The sequence below is a fragment of the Crinia signifera genome, chromosome 7 (assembly GCF_055691185.1).
Source record: "Crinia signifera chromosome 7, ASM5569118v1, whole genome shotgun sequence".
In the NCBI taxonomy this organism is placed as follows: Eukaryota; Metazoa; Chordata; class Amphibia; order Anura; family Myobatrachidae; genus Crinia; species Crinia signifera.
Genome location: NC_139223.1, coordinates 149,115,759 through 149,136,075, shown reverse-complemented (window position 1 = coordinate 149,136,075; position 20,317 = coordinate 149,115,759). Strand labels below are relative to the sequence as shown.

Sequence of the window (20,317 nt, the reverse complement as noted above, 5' to 3'; positions counted from 1 at the left end):
AATCATCTGCACAAATGTATTTACTCAGCACAGTATGAGTTTTTTTGTTTTTCTTCTTAGTAATCTCTTAAACTGTGTGAGATTTTGGGTGAAATGTAATAGGATGAGAGATTCAAAAAGTGAGAGATTTGGTAAGAAATCAACAGGTTTTTTTTTAAAGCCGCAATAATTTACACTGCAAAATGGTTTTGCAGTGTAAATGATTGCCGCTTTAAAAAAACTGGAGATTTCTTACCAAATCTCTCACTTTCTGAATCTCTCATCCTATTCAATTTCACCCTTTGTGTTCGATTTTGACTCCAAATCGACCTGAAATTGAATGGACAGTTTTCAGCTGCATTCGATACTGATTCGATCCCAATGTGTGCTCCCGTTTAGTGTAAATCGAACAGTGAAATAAACTGTGCAGACAAGACTCTATAGTACAGATCTTTACTATATAGTCAAAATTGAATACGTTTGGCTTGCAGTTCGATTCAATCCCGATTCAACCCCAATCGAATCGCATGCAACGTTGCACCATGTGTACACATCATAGCTCTCCAGGTGTTTTGTAATAATGAGTAACTGGCATACCCTTCCCTGCCAGCTGACCTACAAAGGCCACATAAAAATACCCTACTGTACAATAATTTCTTAAACGCAATGGTGGACCGAATGTTAAATACCAAAACATACTGTACATTTGTATTGACTTACAGTATTATTTTATCTTTACCCTGAGCAGAGTGAAAATGGCCACCTTTCTTTCTATTCATTCTGTGTGCTGCTAATTTATTCGCCATTTTGCATACTGGAGCCACTGGAAGGATGAAAAGGCAGCAAGTAATAATGAAATCCAATCCGTGCTCAATATGCGCATTACATGTTTATGTGTCAGATACAATTGGATAATGTCTTTACATTACGTCATTTTTGGTTGTTTAGGACAAATACAAAAAAGTAAGCATTGTATAGATAAGGCAAACCTTTTGTTTTACTTCATTGGTTATCTTTGAATATAGCTAAATGTAAGTACATGATTCATTGACACTTACTAAATAACGCTGCTAATGGGAACTTCTGAGGTCTTTATAGAAATTTACACAACCAATATCCAGAGCTCTATGGGGGATATTAAATGCAGGGTCACGACTGTCAGGCTGGCCTGACAGCCGTGAACCTGTCCCATTCTCGGCCGGCTCGACTCTGATTTGGCAGGCGGGATTCAATGTCCTGGCTGCCGAGCGCCGAGAAGGGGACGTGGCCACGAGAAGCGGGCAGAAATTGTCGAGCTGTGGCGGGAGCTCGTCAATTCCCGTGCCCGACTGCTTGTGAAGGGAATAGCGGCGGGAGGTTGAATATCCCCCTATAAGTTGAGCCTAAATGTTGCTTTTCGTAATAAATAGCTTAATAGAAATATTGCACAAGCACTATTACTGTTAAGTCTGGATTTCTGAGCATCTCAAGGACAATGCAGTCCGTTTCTGCTAGCCAGAAGGGGGCAGGCTTTTACTAATGTTTCCTAAAGACCACCTCTCGTGGTCCAATTTTATGGATATTTCACATAACTCACTACATCCATCTGCAAACCCAGTCAGACAGATGCCCTCAAGATGTGTGTGTGTGGGCCTTGGCGGGAGACCTGATCTGGTCACCTAGATTACAGATAATGGATGTTCATAAGCAGCGTAATAAGCAAGTGACCACCAATGTGGCATAATGTGAACTTGGGGAACTATAATGTGGCTTAATGTGAAATTGGGGAATTACAACGCGTTAAAATGTGGGGTCAATGGGCGGTATTCAATGTGAATACCCTGCGAGGTGCAGCGAATCCTTTTTAGGATTCGCTGCACATTCGCCACGTTCCGGAGCCAGCGGGCTCCGGTATTCAACGTGTCAGGGGCTCGCTGCCCCTGACAGGCGAATATGAGCTCCTGCGGCGATTGCCGCAGGGAGCCTCAGGACGGTGCCAGGCAGAGAGATGGTAGTCTCTCTGCCTAGCCCAGACCTTTGTGGGGGGTTAGGTGTGCTCCCCGGGTGCCAGGCAGCACAGGCTGCCCCCCCGGGGGTCCCAGCAGGCAAGCGTATATTCACTACACAGGATCGTAATGATCGTGCAGTGAATATATGAATATGTAATGAGCGGCTCCGCTCTGGCGCCACCTGCTGGCTGCTGTGTAAAAAAAAAAAAAAAAAAAAAAATATTATTTTTAAAATTAAATATATATTCATGTGCTTACAGCACATGAATAAAAATAGCATGCCCCTCCTCAGAAGAAAATTCCTGATTTTTTGACACCAAATGTAAAAAACAGAACACTTTATTTTAAAAGTTCACATTCCACTTCACCATAAAAAGATAGCGATTGCTGCTCGGTGAATCATGGTGACCAAAACCTTCAAATGTATTCGCCAACTGGTCATTGAATAGGGTGATTCACTGTTTTAGTCAGAAATTCGCCAAACAGCACAAATTCACCATAAAAACCTGGCGAATCAGGCTCATTGAATACTGCCCATTGTGTACGTTAATGTGAATGCGGTGCACTACTGTGGAGCACAAAATTAATTAGGGCACTACTACGGCCATAAAATAAATAACTGCTTTGGAAAGAGGTGTCTCTCTAGAAGCACTGGGGTAGAGACCCCTCCAAAATCTTGCTATGGGGATCACAAATGCTAATTTCACATTGGAAATTTGCATAAATAAAAAAAATCACTGTTTTGAGATGCATTTCAGGAATCATGCTATTCGCTGCCGTGTAAGATTTCTGGATCCGTACCTACATTTAATAGGACAGCATCTACATAACAGGAGACTAAAAGTTTCAGGCTTCGTAAATACTTTTAATACGATTTGGATGTTAATTGGACATTTAATGGCACCCTGAATATTTTTTTGATTGAATACTGAATTTTCCTGCATCAGTAGCTGCAATTTAATGGGGCCCTGGAAGCATATCCTTAAAACTTGGATTGCTAGCGTGCCTTGAGGACCAAAGGCCTAATTCAGAGTTGATGGCTGATGTGCGTATTCACAGATTGAGTGATTATCTATTAACCGTGCATGCGTCAGGATCACAGCAGGCACCCGTGAGCCCAAACAGTGACAGAAATAGCATATGGATCATCATTACAATTCCCCCCCGCAGGTGTTTTAAGGGTGGGTCTGTGACACCTCGATCAGACTGAGTTGTAGAAGGGTCAGACTTACTTACATTTGCACAGACTGGAAAAATCATTTGATGGGTCATGAATGGCATATGGGTGTGCAACAGGATAGCGGATAGTGATATTTTCGCAATTCACTTGCAAATTTTCTTCCGTCTGGGTGGCGGCTATCTACTCACAGTCATCTGCAACTTTGTAAATGAACGGTCAGGTCTGAATGAGGCCCCAAGTTTGGAAAACTATGGCTTATCACATTGGAAATAGTGACCCAGTGATTGATGCCAGTCAGATGTTGACAAGTATTCACTGTCATTTCATATGAACCAATAAGCTTATTTTTTTATAGCTTAAATGGGAAAGGATCTTTCAATTTAGGGTCTCACTTAAATTGTACAGTTGTCAGACCACATTATGACATTACTAGGTAACCGGAGGTAAAAAGAGGGCAGAATTTAATTACTGAGAGACCGATTCAGAACTGTTTTCACAGGCCTGAATTTAGCCCCTCTGCCGATCTTTTGGGTCTGTCTATGTGCAGGCCTCGGCTGCATGCGCCTTTGGCTAAGTTTGTCATCTCCAAGGTGCTCGCAGACTGAGTGACAGGAAAGGGGGCGTTCCTGGGTGGACCCCCCCAGCATTTCATGGGCATGGCAACAAAACCATTGGGCGTGTCCATAGAAATGCTGGGCAGAGGTCACTGTCTGGGGTAGCAGGAGTAGAGGTCACTGTGAGCGGTTATAGGTGGAGAAGGAGCAGAGGCCACCGTGAGCAGACACAGGGGGAGAAAGAGCAATGGTCACTGTGCGCAGGTACCAGGGGAGCTGTGAAAGGGTACAGGGGAGAAGGAGCAGAGGTTACTTTGAGGAGGACCAGGGCAGAGGTCACTGTGAGTTGATAGAGCAATTATTACAGATATTGGAAGATATATTAGCATTCTGGAGTAAGTCATTTTCAGATATTGATTTTGCTACTTCGTCACCGTCTCTGGGTTTATGTGTACTCTAAAGACATTAGAACTAGCTATATTTCCAATTATTTTAATATTCCAAAGATAGCACCATCATGATCACGAATAAAAAGATAATCCTTGGTCACTTGTACATGCACAAACAGCAATAGAACTGTGTCTAACCAAACCACTAACACTGGACACTAACCATTTCTATTGCTCTATTCCCATCAGCAAGCTTATTAAATGTTAAATAGCATTTCTAGTTATTGTGAAAAAGGCACATATAATGGATGTTATAATAGATGTGTTTGCTTACTCCGGCATACACAAGGAAAAGCTAAAACAATATGTAAATACAGTATCTAGGCAACTGTTTTGTTTGTTCTCTCCGATGATATACCAGATGCAAATACCTTACACATATCACAGTCAAAGACACATTTGATTTTCCAGTCCTATAATATAGGAAAATATTTGGAAGCCCTTTAATTACCCTGGGGACTAAACAACATAATGACAGGCTTGGCATTCACTCCAACATACAACTGGCATTCACTCCAACATACAACTGTCCCTGCATGCACCATGCACATTTATAAGTCTTAGCTGTACTTAGGGGTTAAAGAAGTGTGGGGGGGGGGGGGGGAATGGTGTGAAACTGAGCTCCACCACCTGTAAAGACAGGGGGAACTAGTTTCACCACCAACACAGCCCTGCACAGTAATTCCATCAGAAAAGCTTGTACAAGTGGCTTCCTTTTCTGGCATGGCATATGTGATGTGATGCCATCATCGCCGCTGAAGAGCCACTAAAAGGTGCAGACTCTGTGCATGCTTAGGACAAGGTGAGAGGGGGCTGGAGAGACACAGAGAGGTGGGGAAGCTGCTGGAGGGACTTGGGTCGGTGAGAACTGGAGGGACAGACACAGATATGTGTATAAGGGGTAGTTACTTTGGACAGTTTGCGCAAGGGGTACTACTGCTTTGGGCATTATGTGTATAAATGGCAAAACTCTTGTGGGCATTATGTGTAAGTGACACTACTGTTTGGCATACATGTATAAGGAGTACTAGTGTGTAGAGTAACTTGAATACTAGGCACTACTGAGTGTGTCATAACATGAAAAAGGGGCAGTACTATGTGGTGTAATATGAATCTGGGGCACTAAATGTGGTATAATTTTACTACATGTGGTGAATATGATTGTACTACTGTGTGGTATAATTTTAATTGAAGGCACTATTGTGTGACCATTCACCTTCATTGTGAGACCACTCTCCCTTTATAAGGTATGGGAAGTAGGGCACAAATTTATGGTATGCAGAAGGGGCTGAAAATCCTGGCACAGGCCCATGCACTGCTTAATGGGAGGCAGGGGGTGGGGTGGGGGCAATGGCAGAACATGAGTTCCAACACCTATCCAGGACTTGTAGCCCTAGCTATATTGTTGTACATAAGGGAAGATTATTCCTAGCTAGCTGTTACCCCAGCAACCACTCCAAACCACACAAAATCTTACCTCAACGAGCAGGTCTGAATCGCCCCTAAATGCTATAACATAATTCAACAGCATCTGGATAGCCGAAGGTTCTGTATATCTAGTCATGAACAAGGGCTCAGAATAAGTCACTTTATTACCAGAAGCAGATTTAGACCTCATGGGGGCCTAGGCCCCCATGAGGTCTAAATACTGATCTAAATAGGTCTAAATACCGATTAGGGGCCCTCGGCAAGATACCGGTTTGGGGCACTCCTCAAACCATTCATAGCACTATACTTTTGCTGCAGATTGAAGGCAGCATCGATAGAGAACCTTGGTGTGTGCACAGTCTACCGATAAATGCTCAGCTGCGTGAACATCGGCATTGCGTACAAATCTGAACCAGGCTCTTAGTCTTTTGGAAGGAGGCTTAATACCTGTGTCACATTTAAATTAAACTGACTGCCCACACACAGTGGATGAAACCATTATGTGTGTCCAAACTGGAATTATTAAAGAACATCAAAGGGACTTTTGGAGTACGGGCCGACCCTTTAGGAATGTTTTAGATGGCCAGGATATCTTTAAGGGACCCTTTGCGACCTGCTGGGCCCTAGGCAGGTGCGTAGGTTGCTTTGTAGAAAATCCACCTCTGAGGATTACACTTTGCATCCTCATACACTGCCTGAATGCAACGAGCAGAACAAAGGCTTCTATTTATTAACATTAGCTTCCAGTGATATTATAGAAAAATAGAGAAACCACAATTGAGATGTGTGGAGTCTTGTGTTTTCGTTTTAATATCATTGTCGTATTTTGGTTTTGCAAAACCACCCAAAAGTTGTGATTTGGAATTTGAATGTTAGGTTTTGTATTTATTGGAGATAAAAACCATCTAAAATGATTTTAAATCCATAATCTGAAATTCAGATTTGAAATCTGGATTCTGTACTCGGTTTGGATTGGATTTCCTCAAGGGATCTGAACTGGGACTCTGTTAGGCTCGGATCCGCAAAGTTTATGTTGATTTGGATTCCTAAAGAACCAGACCGTGCATCGCTAACCCACAATAGTAATCATTCCTTGCCATATCACTTTTGTTGAATAGGAGGAAGTGGTGAAAGAAAGCATAGAAGCTTTTGTGGTGCAACTGTATGTTTCTCACGGAACTAATTCACTACATACACTTAGCCAATTCCTCAGCCAGTTATTGTTTGGCAGGTTGGCTCTTGCACAGAAATAATGACATACCATATATTATGTTACATTGTAGAATGCAATTTACACTGCAAGAATATTTGGTTTTGCTTTTGGAGGCAATCGTTTTACAAATATCCCTTTAGCCAATCAGAGGATACAAAAATTATGCAGACAGCAAGGGTGCTTAATACCTCTAGGAACAAGCTATTAGGGTGATCAAAGCTTTCAAACACATCCTGAACAATTCATACAGTAGCCTGGAAAAATGTTACATTAATTCAATGCCTAAGGGATGTATTGTATTAGTATATGAAGCTAAGAAAGCAATTGCTTTGACAAATACAGATGGAGCCGGCCTAGTATTTGTGGGGGATGGCAATACAATTGCCAGCCCCCGCCATCCATTGGAAGGGGGCGCGTGCGCATGAGACGTTTGTGCGCCCCATTCTGACGGAGCTTTCCACTGCCGTCTGCCCCCTCCCCACTCGCCGTCGACTGTAATTATTGTCGTCGTCCCCCCCCCCCGAACCATGCCTGTCTCCACCGAGTGACTGGGATGTGCGTGTGTGTGAGACGCTCGCGTGTCCCAGTCTAATGGAGCCAAAGGGAATGAGATGGGCTACATCTGTACCTCCTAAAATCGTACAACAGGCAGTACGGATGGTGTAATGGTTAGCATTACTGCCTCACAGCACTGAGGTCATGGGTTCTATTCCCACCATGGCCCTAACTGTGCGGAGTTTGTATATTCTCCCCTAGATTGAATGAATGAGTGTGCATGTACATGTGGTAGGGAATATAGATTGTAAGCTCCTCTGGGGAAGGGACTGATGTGAATGTTCAAATATTCTCTGTAAAGCACTGACGAAAATGTGTGCGCGATATAAATAACTGGTCATAAATAAGTAAATAAATACATAAAGTAAATAAATAAAACTCATGTCCAGGCCATAAGCAGTTGGTGTCACACCTTCACCATTAACATAAAGGGGGAAATTTACTAAGATGTGTATTCTACTTCACATGTGATGTTTCTATGGGCAACCAATCAGATCCTGTCTACTATCTTCTAGAGGTTGCTAAATAAATAAGGAGTAGATTCTGATTGGTTGCCTATAGCAACATCACATGTGAAGTAGAATACACATCTTAGTAAATTTCCCCCAAAGTCTCTGGGGTCTTTGAGCCTTTGAGGCTTACAGGTCACTTGTTAGATTATCTAATAAAAAATACATTTATATTAAATCTTGCGCTGCTCAAAAGGCAAACCCCTGGCTTTTACAAACATAAACATATACCTTTATTAAAGCCTTGATCACTCATTGATTTGGGAACCTTGGGTTAAGTGTCTGTAGCGGCAATTCCTTTTTTTGCATGTTTATAAACACAACTACATTGCTACTACAACATTGCGTCAATTGTATTCATTTGTAGAATTAAAATTTTGCATTGATATTTTAAAAAAATATTACAATTTATGTTTGATTAATTTCCATCCTTGTGATTTAGATACCCATGCATTTTCAGTGGTTTGTATACACTATCTTCATGGATATATATTGAGTACCACATGGCTGTATCATTGATCACCTCCAGGCGCAGGGGCTCTGATAGGAGTAGTTTTCAGGGACTGCCACACTATTACAAATTTACAGTTTGCTGAGTGTTGAGTGCTGGGGAGGGATACTTCAGATCCCTTTCTGAGTACTTTTTGCAGAGAATAGCCTTAGCACTACTTTAGCTATTGGAAGGAAATTAGACAAGCATATACAGATGGCGTCACGTTTATTTGTAGTGCTGGTGCACCGAGGTGACCCGATAGTCAGGATAGGGATGCAAGAGCGTGCGTCCATTGCCCCTATATGCCTCAATGTCAGATGCAGTCCCCTGTAGATACATCCCGGGAATACATAAAATTTACAGGTGCCTCTGAAAAACACCTGTTTTTGTAAAATATATGTCAAATAGGTGCCTTAATCTGTAAATGGAGGTGCTAAAAACTATATATTTTTCTCTTTATGAGCATTATTCATGTTTGGAAGTAAAGTACCCAAACCCCACCCCAGAAACTGCATCAGGAACAAACCATGCTGCCATGCAAGGGGAGCAAATACATTCATATTTTTTCTGTGCAGGGTAATACTGCTTTTCCATGTAGCCCACACATGTTTGACAGCTCTATTTTTACACTGTAATTTAGATTTAAATTTGAGCACCCAACCTAAATCTTAAATCTCTCTGCATGTTTCATCTGCCCCACCTGCAGAGCTGCAGTACATGGTTTTGCCCAGTTGCTTGCTTTTTTTCTTTACTTACAAACATGAATTAGGCCCTATGTACTTACTGGTGATATGGTACACAACAAAATTAATTTCATTGGGGGGGCATTCTAGAAGGTAGAGTTTGTCTAGACCCGAAATGTCACAGCTGTTAGAGAGCCCCGTGTTGCCTCAGCCGAGTTTGCACCAATAGCAGACAACATGCAGTTATATCATTGGCCCTGCTTCTTCCACCATGCATTGCCAGCTTTTACAATTCTGTTGTCTGGGAGAGCATGCCAGCAGGCCACCGTCACTGGGCAAACCACAGATGAATTGTTGCTTAGATGAACACACAAAACGGAAAGGGAAGGAATTGCATTTTTCTTTTTTGGTGTCACAACGGAGAACTGTGCGTTTTCCTTAATTTTATTCAAAGTGGCGAACAGTCCGCATACCCCTCAGACAGAGTAATTCTGACTCATGGGCGATTAAAGCATTCAGACAATAACATTACATCTCCGAGAAATAATTTAATATCATTCTTCATGCGCTAAATCCTAACTCCATAACATGCAAGTGTTAAAAAATAAAAATTAAAAAAATATAAGGTGCCTTTTGATGCTGGCAGTTTTATATTTTTAAGCATACAGTCTTTACATGATATTACATCATGACTTTTCAAATGTACCTTTAGTAAGCTTCAAATGTATCAAAATATACAGTACTATTGCATATTAGATATCCTTTTTTTGCCCCTGAGTCAAGTAAAGAGGATTTTAAATACAGAGAGGAAAACAGCCATTAAAAGCACTTACAATTTATTTTGAAGGTACTTATAAAATTAACTCTTTTGGATTACTTTCCAGGAAGACCAGGGTCAGATTCGTGCCTGTGCAGGGACATGTTCCCTTTGTTGTGTACAGAAGAATCTGGCAAAGACGTGTGTCTCATTGGGTTGAGATATGATGTACAATGCCTTGACGGTAACTCAAGTGGAGATCCATGCTCATGATCTGGTAGTGAAGTCAGGTTGTCCTCGGACGTTGTCTTTAGATGGATTCCACTAGAGAAGGATTCTTTGGATTTTGGTGTGGACATTTCAAAGTCTACAAATTCAGGACTCTGTGAGGTTAGACAAAAATAAACAAATATACGATTATGGTGAGTTGATATTGATGACCATTATCTGCACCTTCAGGTAGACACAAAAATGTGGCCCAGAAGGTACCAATATACATGTGCATCCATAGGAAAAGGTTTATGAACATTTTTTATGGGTTCTCTTAGAGGATCCTCAGATAGATGTAAGCAGCATTTATTTAAGATGAAGTGGAGTCAAAGACTATACCTGCAATAGGAATCCAAAAAGCAGTTTCTGCCCAACAAAGACCATAATTCCTGACAAGAAGCCTCAGCAAGGCGATTGAGTATTACCAAACTAAATTGAAAAAAAATGGGCACCTCTAGAAGGCAGTGGTGTTCAGTGATGGACTAAATATAGGAGAAACCAATTGTGCTCTTTAAATGAGGGGGGGGGGGGGGGGCTGGTCCTCACCTGGCTCAGAACATCCTGTTAACTTTGCCTCTATCGATTATCCGTTTAATTTAATTTCCTTTATATGGGGGGGGCCTTTGGGGGTGTGTGTATGTTTAGTTTAGTGTGGGTTGGGTTGGGTGGGAGGGGGTATGTTAGGTTTTTTAGGTATAGGTTAGCTAAGATAGTGAGGTCATATCCTATTTTTGATGCAGACTCAATTTGCATTTAGCTAAATGCCACTAATCTACTCCCTCTATAGACATAGTTTTAGTGGGTTTAATGGTTAAGGTTTAGGGATCCAGGTATATCCTAAGTTGGGGTTAGGTTATACAGGGTGGGGGGTTTTGAGGGGGTTTACTTTGGGTTTTTTTGAGGGGTGATTTACTTTTGGGGTATGCCGTTTTGTTTTTTATGTTGATAGACTGCAATATTTCTTGCTTTATGAGTCAGTGCAATGTTAATTTGTCTATTCTTACCAACAGTAGTTTATGTACACTTTACTGTATAATCCTTAGTTTTATACCTCTTTATATATATATATATATATATGACCTGTCCAACCTGGATGGCGCCTCCAGGTGGATTGGTTGATACTTTCCTGCTGTAGAGGTATTTTATATGTATCCGTATCTGCCCTTATTTTTTACATATTGTATGTGCATAATATGATGGAGGGCCTTGCACTGCTTGCTTATAAGTCTATCTTGTGTTTTGTATGTTTATGCAAAAATTTAATAAAAATACTTTAATAAAAAAAAAAAATAGGAGAAACCCCAGGTGGCGCCCACTGCCTGGGGTGTAGCTACTCTAGGGATCAGGTTCCAGGCCGTGCACTCAAATTAAAAATATGTTACCATATACTGAACAGACCTATGGTGTATTTTCTACAGTGCATTGCTGTTTTTATTCTGGTACATTATCATGCATGCACTAGCTATATACTGTATATATACAGTATATATACAGTATATATATATGTACATATACATACATATATACACACATACAGGTCGGGTCTCCCTTATCCGTGTATTCCAAAAACCAAAATATTCCAAACTCCGCGGTTTTTCAGAATATTTTAGATTTTTTTTCTTCCCCCGCCCTTTTTCTCATACTTACCTCATCCCCCGATGTCCACGCGGCCTCCGGGATCCTCTCCAGCGGCATCTCCGGTCCCAGGTGTGCATTGGGCAAATGCGTCCGTGCACTCGTGCAATGCACCCCTGGGACTGGAGAAGAGTATCCTGAAGGCCACCGTGGACGCTGGGGGACACCATGGACGTCGGGGGACAATTGGGGCACCACCAGGCGACCAGGTAAGTATGAAAAAAAAGTTCCAAAATCTGAAAAAATCCCTTATCCAAAATGCTCTGACCAGACCCCTAAACATGGACCACCACTGTGGCATTTTGCTGGTGGGCCCTTAATCCCCAATCTGACACGAGATATGTACTATAAACCACCATTACCTTTTGTATTACAGTAATGTATATTTTAGAACACAGATATGTGTACTTTAATCATTAATGATTTTAGAGCTCAATATCATTGTTGCAGCAAGTAATACAACACTTTTTAAAATGATATTCAGTTTGTACTATCTGTAGGAAGGTATAACTACATAGCAGCTCAGTAACAGGCACTTGTAAGCTAGTGGGGAACCTGCAGCGTATGTGGCCAGAGGCGTACCTAGATATTAGTAGGCCCCATAGCAAAAGTTTGTAAGGGTTCCCTATTTAGCAACTGATGGTGATAAATGTATGTAAAACATATTAGTTAGACAGCAAAGATGGGGCCCCTTCAGCTCTGGGCCCCATAGCAGCTGCACCCCTTGCACCTATGGTAGTTCCGCCCTTGGATGTGGCATGCTTCTCCGGTACACCCATACTAGAGTTGGCCCAGGCTAGAGTTCCATCGCCGGGCTCTCCGCATTATTTTGCTACGGAGTTTAACCTGGTTCTGCCCCTGCTGTAAGCAGGTTGCTTCGGCTATGGGGCAACTTTACGGTATGTTCCTCAGAGTTGTAATCAACTGGACAAATTTTGTCATTTTGTAGTATACTGTATCTAAGCAAGTTCATTATTTATATCAATGTTCTTATTATCTATACAGAAAGTATTATTGTAGCCAGTTTGCAGGTGTTTTTTGAATGTTTGTGCCACAAACTTGCCTGGGATGAAGGAGAGAAGCTTCTGTCTGTTTTGATAGATGACCTGGGGTGTACACTCTGTACTTGTCTGACAGCTGGCCTCGGATATTCTGAATTGGCTGTTACCATGCTATAAGCTGGCGGAACAAGTGATGACTGTCTCTGCAGGAGCTGGAGGATAGCCTGGATATCAGCAGTCATTTGCGATTCTAACCTGTAATTAAAAATTAACTATGAATTAATACAGATACACAAAATCTACTGCAGCTTTCTGCTTGGCTGGAAAGGTTATTTCAGGTACATTTCAGGTATAGGAAACTTCTGGAAGAAATAATTTCTTTATAGCCCTGTTAATGAACACTGGAACTTGTCAACGGTTAGTAAACTGCGGTTATTATTCCTATAAATATGTCGGGAGTACATCACTTATATAGATTAGATATAGGTGATTTATAGATGTCTACAAGTCAATTTTTATTTGAGAGTACTGTTCATTTGTATATAATAACACATGTACATAAACCTAAACCAATGCAGTATGTCAATTTCCCATGAGTGATACATCACTAATTAAATAAAACAAAAACATTATTCAATATTTGTTAACATTCTACTATACCACAGGTTCTCAAAGTCAGTCCTCAGGACTCCACACAGTGCATGTTTTGCAGATCTCCTCACAGAATCAAGTAAAATAATTAGCTCCACCTGTGGATCTTTTAAAATGTGTCAGTGAGTAATGAGTGCAGGGTCCTGAGGACTGAGTTTAGGGATAGGGATTTAAAGATAAAATAAATGCATATCAGTGGGCTATTCTAATTTATACATTGCACTAGGTGGTCACAAAGTGTATAGCTGTTCAAAGTTGTTAAAGCTGTTTTAAGTCAACATAGATGGCCCCTTCCTAAATCCATTTCTCTCACAGTATTGGCCTTAAACACCCCCCCCCCCCTGTTCCCATAGCCTAACCCTAACCTTCCCCTCCCCGCAGCCTAACCCTAAGTCCCCCCACTAGTGCCTAATACCCAGGGCCGGTGTAAGGCTTCTCAGCACCCTAGGCAAAACTCCAGCCTACTGCTGCCCCCCCCCCCCCCATACTGTCACCAATAATAATTTTCCAACCCCTTAATGCATACTTGATTAACACTCTGGAATAGCAGGGAGCCTCCCAAAATTGAGTGGTCCTCCCAACCCCCCAGGTAGGTGGGCAAGACTCTTGCTTTCTCTGGAGGCCCCCAGCACCCTCCCCTTTGCCACCCACAGCAGAGTACAGGAAGAGAGGGAAGCAAAATAGGGAAGTATGCCTCAAGAGAAAGTATGGAGGTGAGGTTTTGGAGGTTCCACAGCAACCACCTGCATTAAGTACAACAAGGATCCTCACAGACATCCTTTATTTTTTAATAGGCAGACTTGGTGTCGCCCCCCTAGATCCTGGCCCCCTAGGCAGCTGCCTAGAGCTGCCTAGTGGTAGAGCCGGCCCTGCTAATACCCCTTTCACATCAGAGGTAAATTACCGGGTGAAAGCTTTTCAACCTGGGAATTTGCTGGAAAAAAACCCAGTTTCTTTCTTTTGGTGTGAACATGGGTCTTAAATCTCGGTACTCCAACCCTGCTCTTGACCATGGTCGGAGGGCCAGGATTTAAGACCCATGTTGACCCGTTCACACCACAGAAAAACCTGGGTTTTTCAGCAAATTCCCAGGTTGAAAAGCTTTAACCCGGCAATTTGCCCGTGGTGTGGTGGGATCAGGCTGCACCCGGCAAAATTATATAGCACTCACAAATGCCAGGTAATTGCCAGGTGGCTGGTGTGAAAGGGGTATAAACCTAACCCTTTCTCTCAAACCCCCGGCTGAATGCTACTTTGGCCTGCATACTCACCGATCTGGATGTCTACTGTTGGTAACCCTATCCCATTCAATAGTCCAGTGCTGGAGTTTTCATGGCAGTCGGATGCCGATGCCGGTGTACTGAACGCCAGCATCCTGACTGCTGGGATGCTGACTGCATCCTGGTTAAAGTACTATATTTTCTTAGTACTTTTACTATATTGAGCCACATTGTCCTCTATTTCTATTTCATCAGTGAACCTGTAGCACTTTTGTATTTTTTTTTTTTTATTAAATCTATTGGCTGAGCCAACAAAATGAAGCGTGCCAACAAAAAACACTACATAACATTAAACAAGTAACTATTTACTTTTTAACTGGGGAACAAATCTATAAGTTGTAAGTGGACTTTGATAAACTATTCTTCATTGGTATGCTTATCATAAACAGAAAACTAAAATCTATTTACACATAGGGGCCAATTCAGACACACAATTTGATCTCCAGTGATCCTACATATTTTGCTCTGGAACGTGTCTAATAGATTTTAGCTTGAAATGAAAAGACAGAACTAAAGCCACCCACACACGTTGCGATGGGGCGGTGCGGTGCGATGCGAGGCACGCTCCCATGCACATACATACATACTTAATGTGCTGCCTGTGCTTTTTTAACTAGATTGCATCACATCTAGTTCAAAACGCACGGTGCTTTAATCTAGTTCAAAATGCACAGAGTTATCACTCCTGGCAGCTTAATATAATCAAAATATTTTTAAATAACACAATAAATCTAGATTTGATTTTGAGTTCCAAACACAGCCAGCAGAGGGAGAGCTTGCTCAGTGCTTTATAAAAAGTGCCAGGTTTTTGCTCAAGTTCTGCGGTTTTAAATGACTATGAACAAAATTAGGTTTTCAGGCTCTTAAGCAAATTTCTGAATATCAAACAGGTAAAATAATCTAGTAAAGGCAAAGGAACATAATTTGTTTGTACTGCAAGCTATGCTGGATATTTGAATACAGAAGCAGATTAATTTGTATTTACTCATACTGACCAGGAGCTTTAATTAGTTATTTTCATTTTGTTCGACTCTACTTTTCAGCATTCATATTCATTAAGTAGCATATTGAATTAAATATGCAAAAATAAAAATAAACATATCTATTCAAAAATGTTATAAACATAAGTTAATGGTCTTTTCACCATCAGCTGACTTTATCCTATCAGTTTTTATATGCCCTCCTTTGCGCCCTACATACGGGGAGATGGGTACTTGTGTAATATCTGGGCACCCGATTATTTGATTGTATGCCTTAACTTAAGGCATACAATCAGATGCGATGCGACGCGATTTTCGGCAAAATAGCATCGCATTGCAACCAAATCACATGCGATGCGATCGACGTGATTTTCCATAGGATTCAATGTTAAATGGTCCTGTTCATACCCCCACTATCACAGTGGGCATGGAGTTGATTTTATATAGCGTGGCGAGCGCAGCGAGCCCCCGAGCCCGAAGCGTGGCGATCGCAGTGAGCCCCGCGAGGGGACGCGGATTTCTTAAAATGTATTCCGCGTCCCCTTGCGCGGCTCGTTGCGCTCACCACGCTTCAGGCTTGGTGGCTCGCTGCGCTCGGCACGCTATATAAAATGAACTCCATGCCCACTTGAATAGTGGGGATATGAACAGGACCATTTAACATTGAATCCTATGGGAAAATTGCGCCGATCGCATCGCATGCGATTTGGTTGCATGCGATGCAATGCGATTTTTCCGACCCGATCATAAAATGGGGCGCCCAGTTATTACACAAGTACCGGGAGATGTGCTGCTGAGTGTTCTGAGCGATGCTAGATTCCTCAGAATGCTCAGCAAACAGTGCTGCACGCCGATGTGTGTGCTGAGCGATCTGTCAGGGCCAGTGTTCTCCGGTAAGAACACTGGCCCTGACACTGGCATTTACAGGTTTATCCAGCATGCTGGATATTAATCGCCGGGCGATATCGTTGTCGGGGCTGCGCATCGCTATGGCCCCTACACACGGAACGATGTAGGGGCATTTTCTAACCGATCTAGTGAGATTGCTTAGAAAATGCCCCTAAATCGCTATGTGTGTAGGCCCCTTTAGAATCTTTAGGTGTACACTATAGCACAGCAGGTGCATCTTTGCCGCGGCCGTCCTGAAAATAAGCGTCATCAGGCATATGAAGTAAAAAGACACCCATTGCCGGCTTCTATGATCCGGTGCTGCATCTTCAAAGATGCAGTATTGGATCACCTGAATGAACAACGGACATCATTGGTGTATTTATAATGGGTGCAGTGCGTAAAGGCTCCTCGGCCCATGGGGACCCATAGTGCGCACACTACACAAGAAAAAAAGAGCTAACACCCCCATTTTATGGGACACTTCCTGGCGCTGACAGAATCGCCACCCACAAATGCCATCAGTATGCCAATCATGCTGCGTGGTTTGGGGCACTGTCAGCAACATCGTATTCCAAGACCTGCACATGCTCAGATCTTGAAGATCTTTGAACACCGTCCAACTATGCGAAAGTTGTTTTTTCCATCGTTTACTCTCTTGCTCTACAACCTTGTATTCTTATCATCTATAAAGAGGGAATTTTTTTCTACCATAGGATAAAATGAAGACAAATGCATTGGACAATAAAAACATGCACTTGGTAAAGTATACACTTAAAAGAAAATTCTATGAATAAAAAAGCAATTCAACGTTCTTATTTTTTTTGTCACCGTCCAAATACCACCCACAGAACACGGTTTGGTACTTGTGAGTTATCCGGGCGTCCGATTTGTAAATCGGGTCGGATCGGGACATCGCATCGCATCGCATGCGACCATCGGATGCGATGCGTTGCGATGCGATGCGATGACCCGATTTTTCCATAGGAATCAATGTTAAAATGGACTGAGTCCATTTTAACATGGAATTCAATGGGAAAAAGGGTCCTTTTCATACCCCTACTATCCAAGTGGGCATGGAGTTGGATATAAACCTGTGGCGAGCGTAGCGAGCCACCGAGCCCGAAGCGTGGCGAGCGTAGCGAGCCCCGCGAGGGGACACGGAATACCGTCCCCTCGCGGGGCTCGCTTCGCTCGCCACGCTTCGGGCTCGGTGGCTCGCTACGCTCGCCACAGGTTTATATCCAACTCCATGCCCACTTGGATAGTAGGGGTATGAAAAGGACCCCTTTTTCCATAGGAATCATTTTAACATTGATTCCTATGGAAAAATCGGGTCATCGCATCCGATGATCGCATGCGATGCGATGCGATATCGCATCGCATCGCATCTGATTGTATGCCTTAACTAAAGGCATACAATCAAAAAATCGGACGCCCAGATAACTCACAAGTACCCACGGTTTTATAAGTCTCTATTAACCCTTTGAGTGCCAACATGTATGTGAGAGACAGAAAAAAGTCCTGCACCCCACCAAATTGATTATATATTAATTGATGTTCATTTATTGATTAATAATTTTGGGTCGGCCAGAGTTTACTCGTCGTTAGGTACTGCTGCTCTACTTGGGATTGCTCAAAGTCCCAGGCAGAGAGAAGAAAACATGGAAAAATAGAGCTGCGCACCCAACTGGAGTATATGGAAGCAGTTTAATACTATTACACAAATACAATATAGAAATAAAAAAAATAATAATAAAAAAAAAATGAAAATACAATAAAAACACAGAATGTAAAAAAGAGGGAATATACAACCGGTTGTATTAATTATAATCCAGTCCTGGTAGTATCGTTTAGTATCAGGTTAGTACTGTTAAAAGCATATTATTACTGACAGTCACTGTGCATTCCCGGATTTTGATGTCATTATTAGAAACGTAGTATATTGCAGTATTTGTTAGTAGTTCAATGAAGTTTTAATAATAACTTTTTACGTCTGGCCAGACAATTAGTGGTACCTTACAGATGACCTTGTGCTGCTATGTCCTGTCCTCCCAGTTGATGGCGCTGATTAGCCGAATTTTCAACTTTATCCGGAGTATGTTTCTCAGGAAAGCTGGTCACAGTGTAAGCAGAGGTACCGATCCTCTTAAGTGTATTGCCGGTGGACTTGTGCTCTCCACACACTTCATTGAACTACTAACAAATACTGCAATATACTACGTTTCTAATAATGACATCAAAATCCGGGAATGCACAGTGACTGTCAGTAATAATATGCTTTTAACAGTACTAACCTGATACTAATCGATACTACCAGGACTGGATTATAATTAATACAACCGGTTGTATATTCCCTCTTTTTTACATTCTGTGTTTTTATTGTATTTTCATTTTTTTTTTATTATTTTTATTTTTATTTCTATATTGTATTTGTGTAATAGTATTAAACTGCTTCCATATACTCCAGTTGGGTGCGCAGCTCTATTTTTTCATGTATGTGAGAGAGGCGCAAAATATCCACTGAAAACGCCAGCGTCGCTCACATTTGTTATATAAATTCAAATAAATAATGTTGGGTACTTGTGTATTATAGCGGCGCCCATCGCATCGCATACCAAAAGGCATGCGATGGTATGCAATGCTATATCGCGCGATATTGTACAATGTCATACAATTTTAATATTGTATGACATTGTATATGGCATACAATGCCATACAATGCGATGCGATAAAAAATTGTATAAGCTTACAATGTTAAATGCACCCCCACGCCACCCCCCCCCCCCCACTATAAACGTGAACCCGAAGCATGGCGAGCGCAGCGAGCCCACGAGGACTAAGCAATTTTCAGCCCAGCGATTTTCCGCATCATTGCTGTCCATACACGCTGGGCAAAATCACAAATTTACTCACACAGTTACAGGTGGGCCGAGTGCAGTAACTCACTAGCACCGGAGTCCTTTTTAAAATGACAGAACCTGATTGGTTGGTACTTTATCACTCTCTCCCAGCTTTGATAAATCCCCCCTTAGTAGGAGGTTGTGGAATATGATAAATTATAATAACTATGTTACCGTGTGGAAGTCACCCATGTGGGAAAGCCCTTATTGAAGATACACAACACGAAACAACCACTACTGGTTTCACTGTCCCTTATTCTAAATGATGATTGTCCTCTATTATGAAACTAGGTACTTGTGTACTATCACGGCGCTTATCGCATCGCATACCATAAGGTATGCAATGGTATGCGATGCGATGCGACGAGATTTCCCCCGATGTCATACAATGTTAAAATTGTATGGCATTGTATATGGCATACAATGCCATACAATGCGATGCGATTTTAAATTGTCTAAGCACCCTAATGGGGGCTTACAATGTTAAATGCACCCCCACGCCACCCCCACTATGAACGTAAACCCAAAGCGTGGCGAGCGCAGCATGCCCGCGAAGGGCGGCGGTATGTTTCCTCCGACCTTTTCATACCCCCACTATCCACGTTGGCGTGGAGTTGATGCTATCTAGTGTGGCGAGCGCAGTGAGCCACCGAGCCCGAAGCGAGCCCGCGGAATACATGTAAAGTAATATGCATCCCCTCGCGGGGCTCGCCACGCTTCGGGCTCGGTGCACCGAGCCCCACGGAATACGTAATACGCGTCCCCTCGCGGGGCTTGCTGCGCTAGCCACGCTTCAGGCTCGGTGGCTCGCTGCGCTCGCCACACTATATAAAATGAACTCCACGCCGACGTGGATAGTGGGGGTATAAAAAGGTCGGAGGATGCGTATCGCCGCCCATCGCGGTCTCGCTGCGCCACGCT

The 20,317-nt window shown here is 42.4% G+C and overlaps 1 protein-coding gene across 5 annotated transcripts in view; it reads right to left on the bottom strand.

The window, feature by feature from the left end:
• Window positions 1-201: 201 nt before the first annotated feature.
• The window catches only part of KCNH7 (potassium voltage-gated channel subfamily H member 7), a 416,570-nt gene continuing 396,454 nt past the window's right edge, over window positions 202-20,317 (bottom strand). For all 5 annotated transcript variants that reach the window (XM_083153933.1, XM_083153934.1, XM_083153936.1 and 2 more), the window contains 2 exons: window positions 12,757-12,949; window positions 202-10,171 (listed from right to left, as the gene is read on the bottom strand). In XM_083153933.1, coding sequence (XP_083010059.1) covers window positions 9,905-10,171; window positions 12,757-12,949 — 460 coding nt within the window. In that variant the 3' untranslated portion in view covers window positions 202-9,904. The remainder of the gene's footprint in view (window positions 10,172-12,756; window positions 12,950-20,317) is intronic.